The sequence below is a fragment of the Eriocheir sinensis genome, unplaced genomic scaffold, assembly GCF_024679095.1.
Source record: "Eriocheir sinensis breed Jianghai 21 unplaced genomic scaffold, ASM2467909v1 Scaffold23, whole genome shotgun sequence".
In the NCBI taxonomy this organism is placed as follows: domain Eukaryota; kingdom Metazoa; phylum Arthropoda; class Malacostraca; order Decapoda; family Varunidae; genus Eriocheir; species Eriocheir sinensis.
Genome location: NW_026111532.1, coordinates 922,349 through 926,892, shown reverse-complemented (window position 1 = coordinate 926,892; position 4,544 = coordinate 922,349). Strand labels below are relative to the sequence as shown.

The 4,544-nt window shown below is 49.2% G+C and overlaps 1 protein-coding gene across 2 annotated transcripts in view; it reads right to left on the bottom strand.

Annotated features, from left to right (window-relative positions):
- Positions 1-211: 211 nt before the first annotated feature.
- LOC126990960 (rhodopsin, G0-coupled-like) overlaps positions 212-4,544 on the bottom strand; it is a 68,478-nt gene continuing 64,145 nt past the window's right edge. Inside the window, exon 9 of one of the 2 annotated variants that reach the window (XM_050849589.1) lies at positions 212-4,432. In XM_050849589.1, coding sequence (XP_050705546.1) covers positions 3,723-4,432 — 710 coding nt within the window. In that variant the 3' untranslated portion in view covers positions 212-3,722. The remainder of the gene's footprint in view (positions 4,433-4,544) is intronic. The other variant, XM_050849590.1, reaches the window with a different exon arrangement.

Sequence of the window (4,544 nt, the reverse complement as noted above, 5' to 3'; positions counted from 1 at the left end):
TTTTTTACCTTATAATTATCTTGTTTGAGTCAATTTTGCTCTCTCTCTCTCTCTCTCTCTCTCTCTCTCTCTCTCTCTCTCTCTCTCTCTCTCTCTCTCTCTCTCTCTCTCTCTCTCTCTCTCTCTCTCTCTCTCTCTCTCTCTCTCTCTCTCTCTCTCTCTCTCTCTCTCTCTCTCTCTCTCTCTCTCTCTCTCTCTCTCTCTCTCTCTCTCTATCTGTTTGAGTGTCTGTGTGGTGTGAAAATCTATAGAAATCACATATTTTCTTCCCTATAAAACTCTACGGAAGCAGCTTTTCATATTTCATTATATCCGTAGACTCTCTCCTTCCCTCTTTATCTCTCTGCCTCTCTGTCTACCTATCTATATACCTTTATCTATCTATATTTCTATTCATTTATCTCTGTCTCTCTCCCGTCTGACAATAGGTTCCCTTCTAACTGGTTTACAAAAGTCCACAGACACTTCAGTTGAACATTCGTTATCACAAAGACGGCGCACGAAAAAGATTGGCCACTCTTACCCTTCTCAGTGGAAAAAGATGATAATTGTCGGACGTGGAAGCTGGATCAGGGAGAGGAGGAGGAGGAGGAATAGGAGGAGTAGGAGGAGGAGGGAGGAGGAGGAGGGTGTATGTTACGTAAAAGATAGGAGAAGGATAAGGAGCAAGAGAAGTATGAAGGAATGGATGGAGGAGGAGAAGGAAGAGAAGGAAGAGGGATGAAAGAGTGGTAGAGATTAGAATAAATGATGGAGAAAGAGGAAAATGGAGAATAAATGAAAGAAAGTGAGATTCGAAGGAGGAAAAGGAGGAGGAGGAGGAAGAATAGAGGTTTAGCAGTAGTAGAAAAGACACTGGTTGGATTCGAACGAGGGACACGAAGAATAAGTTATCAAGGCAGCCACATTGAGCCGCATAGCCTACATATCATACTCCATCCACACTAACAAGGCGAATAGGCTCCTCCCCCTTTCCCATTAAGTACATATCACTAGCTGGCCCACACCACGCCACGCCCCTTTTTCCATCTAAGGCGGCTCGTGATTGGTTAACGCTAGGAAAGGCTGGAGTGGGCGACGTTAATGTAAATTGAGTAAAGTAAATCACACATGTTAAGCTCCTGCAGTAATCTCAAGTCCCTTGCGCCACACTCGAAAACGGAATGTTAAAGTATAGCCGCTAAGTCCATCAATACGTTTCCTTTGACGAAGCAACAGCGGCTGAGTAAACACAAACGGAGTCTCCTTCTGGTCTAACTTGCAGCTGACAGGTGGTGGTTGGTTTGTAGTCTCCTTAGATATAGGGTCTTCCTTTTTTTCCTCCTCCGATTTCTATATATTCCGCCTCCCGTCGTTTCTCATTCCCTCAGCCTCTCTCTATCCCTCTGTCCATGTAACTCGTTTGACCATTGTTTACTGAGCAGCAGAATTTCCCGCAGCTCCCGTTATCATGTGTTTGACAAGCGTGAGTAACATTCAGTGTGTGTTCAGGAGGCTGGCGGTGCGCTAGACGAGGGAGGGTGACCGTGAGTGGTTCATAAGCCTTGTTTTCGTCAGTACAATGCGACGGTGTTAAGATAGTATTGGTGAGACGAGTGGCCGCCTTATATACCCTTCTTGCCTCTGTTCTCGTCCTCTATTCCTTTATTCCGCTCCTACTTCACCCAGATATTTTGTTGGCTAAGTATTCCTGTTGGGTTTAGTCTATTACTCGTTGATTATTTCTCTTTCTTTTCTATGATGGTCTTGCTTCGTGGATCTTGGCTGCTGTCGCTCTAGTTCAATGATGTATTATGCACTTTCACTGTGGTTATTTCTCTTTCCGTTCAGTCGTTGGGTTGTCTGTGATTTCGGTGGGGCAGAAGTCAACCTGTGTCACGATACATTATGTGGTCTTTTTCCCCTCTAGTCAGTTATCTTCTTACTATTATCATTACTAAAGTGAAAGCAGCAGGTGGCGCAGAAAGCAGCGGCCGCCTAAGTGTTTAGCTGTCTTATGCACCATCAATACAGTTCTTCCACCTCGTTAGTCTGTTGTTTTGCCTAATTGTCGGTGCTGGAATCATCGCCGCAGATCCAGCTGAGGCGTCATATCAAACTCTCCCATCAAGGTTGTTTTTCCCTGCTCGTGTTTTCCTTCTCTCTGCTGCAGTCGTCACAGGTTTCCATCACTCACCAGCCTCAGCACACATCATGTTACTCACCCGCCTGTCATACACTATTTCCCTCACTGACGGACTCCACAACGGCCTCGTAATCACACCCGAAACACGTCCTGGTACATCAGTTCTCCTCGTTCCCCTTCAACTTTTATTCTTTTTTATATCACACACACGTTTCGGGTACTAAATCATTCCCCCTCGCTGACCCTCTATCATTATTTCTTTTTTATAACTCATACAATGCTGTCCGGGTTTTTTCTTCTTTTTCACATGAACGCCAGAACGCCATCCACAGCTGAGGGTTTCCATTCACCCTTCGCCTTATTGTGTAAAGAAGAATATTCACGCATGGACTATTACACGTTTTTAGGGGACGGCATTCACGTATACATCCACCTTCATTTGTTTCTCGTGGTGGGAAGGGAACAGCAACATTTTCCTTCACCTCATCCTACCTCGCATGTCAGTTCGTATATCCCCCTATGCTTGATATTTCCAGCGACGCTTATCCATTCGCCTTCATTTCTTTCCTGCACGTGGATAGGGAAGCAAACTAGTGACCCCCTGCCACTTCCTGTCACGCGCCTTGCTCCCTCTGATTGCCTGGCGTATGAACTTCTCTGGAAGGAAAGATATTCATTGTGACAGATGCCGCCGATCCGCCTTCATTTATTACCCGAACGCGTAACGAGAAACACAGTGGATGATTCCTGCCACTTCCTATTACGTGTGGCAGTTCGTTCTCTTGTCTTTCGTTGCCATTTGAGAGACTTACTCGCTCACCTTTCATTTCTAAACAAGGGGAACGAGTTTTAAGTTATACCGCCACTTCTGTTAGTTCGAGGAGATCTGTCACACCAAGGAACGCCTCACACAGTACACTCGCCATGTGACGTCGGAATTCTGGCTCATTATCATTTCGTATTCATTCACTCACTTCCTCGGGACGCTTCACACAGCCCGCCTCGAGACACACGTGGCGAAGGAACCCTGTAAGAAACATGTGCTCGTGCCAACACGCTGGCACCCACGTCTCCGTTTTTGGGATCCGTCGTGTCTGCTAATGGAAAATGCAATCGTGTATCAAAGTGTACTCAGGAGCCTTTTTATCCCACGTGTCACTTTCCATTGCTGTTCGCTTATCGTCCCCTTCCTCTGATGCCTCGCCGCCGCTCCTCGTGAATCGCCGTTATCTTGTTTTCACGGCCAGCGACACGCTTCCGGGGTACAGAAGAGACGCCAAAAAGCCTCCGTCAAGCGAGGAAATGAAACATACATGACACAAATCTCTGGAGCGTAAAATATATTCATTGTAGTGCGGTGCGAGAGGGATTTGCTGCAATGATTGTCCGTTTCAGCGTGAAGAGATAATGATACGGCAATGGTGGTGGTGGTGATGGTGGGCGGAGCGGCATGGAGAGGTGTGAGACATGGATGTTTCTGCCACGCCGCTCTGATGATGATAACGATGAGGTGCGTGAGACGTGATGTGGAGGCGCGGCGTGTCGGCAACATCGAGGATGTGATGGACTACCGCTGAGGCCTCCAAACAGCGCCTCCCTATATATGAACCGTCGGGCGTGGCGCGTCCCCGGGGCTGACGTCCTCGGTGGCGTGCTGGGTGGGCAAGGCTGACTTCGCTGGACTCGTCAGCAGCGAGGAGAGCGACGCCTCCATACCCGCCGGTGAGAGCTTTGTGTGGTCCAACAGGGTTTCTGCTAACGGCTGCATCTCTGGCTCGCTCGCTCTCTTTCCTCTCCCTTGACTCTTTACGGAACTGTCTCGCAGCGAGTCGGGTGGCATCACGCCTGAATCTGTGGGGGAGGAGACCATGCTTACTTCCTCACCCCCGTCCCCGGCTCCCCCGCCCGCCGAAGCTCTCTGTCCGTCAACAACACTGCCATTTCTCGACTGCTTCTCCCCCGCCTCCCCCGCCTCGGGAAAGCTATAGAGAGGGTGAAAGATAGTGGTGGAGTTTAGTGCCCCGGCGGCATGCGTGTCCTCAAGAGCCTGTCCTGAGGAAGATGAGGCAGCGGGCGCCGTCATCCCATCCTCCTGCTGTGGGGGGAGTGGGTGCTCTGGGGAGTGGGCTAATGGCGTCGTCACCAGCTCCGTCTGCGAGTCCACCGCCGAGTTGAAGTCATCCCTGGAGGCGACTGTGAGGGTGGTGGCGGCGGTGGCAGCGGTGAGCGGCCGAATCTCCTCCATCACGATAGACTCCGGGTTGGCTTCTCCTGTCCTGGATAACTTGATTTCCTGCGACGTCTCTGCTGATGAAGAAGAGGAGGAGAGAGAGAAGACACTGATGATTAGGAGCAGAGAGGAAGGAAAGCGAGAACAGTGATGGTGATGTAGCTGCAAGAGTGAAAAGAGGAGTGAAAA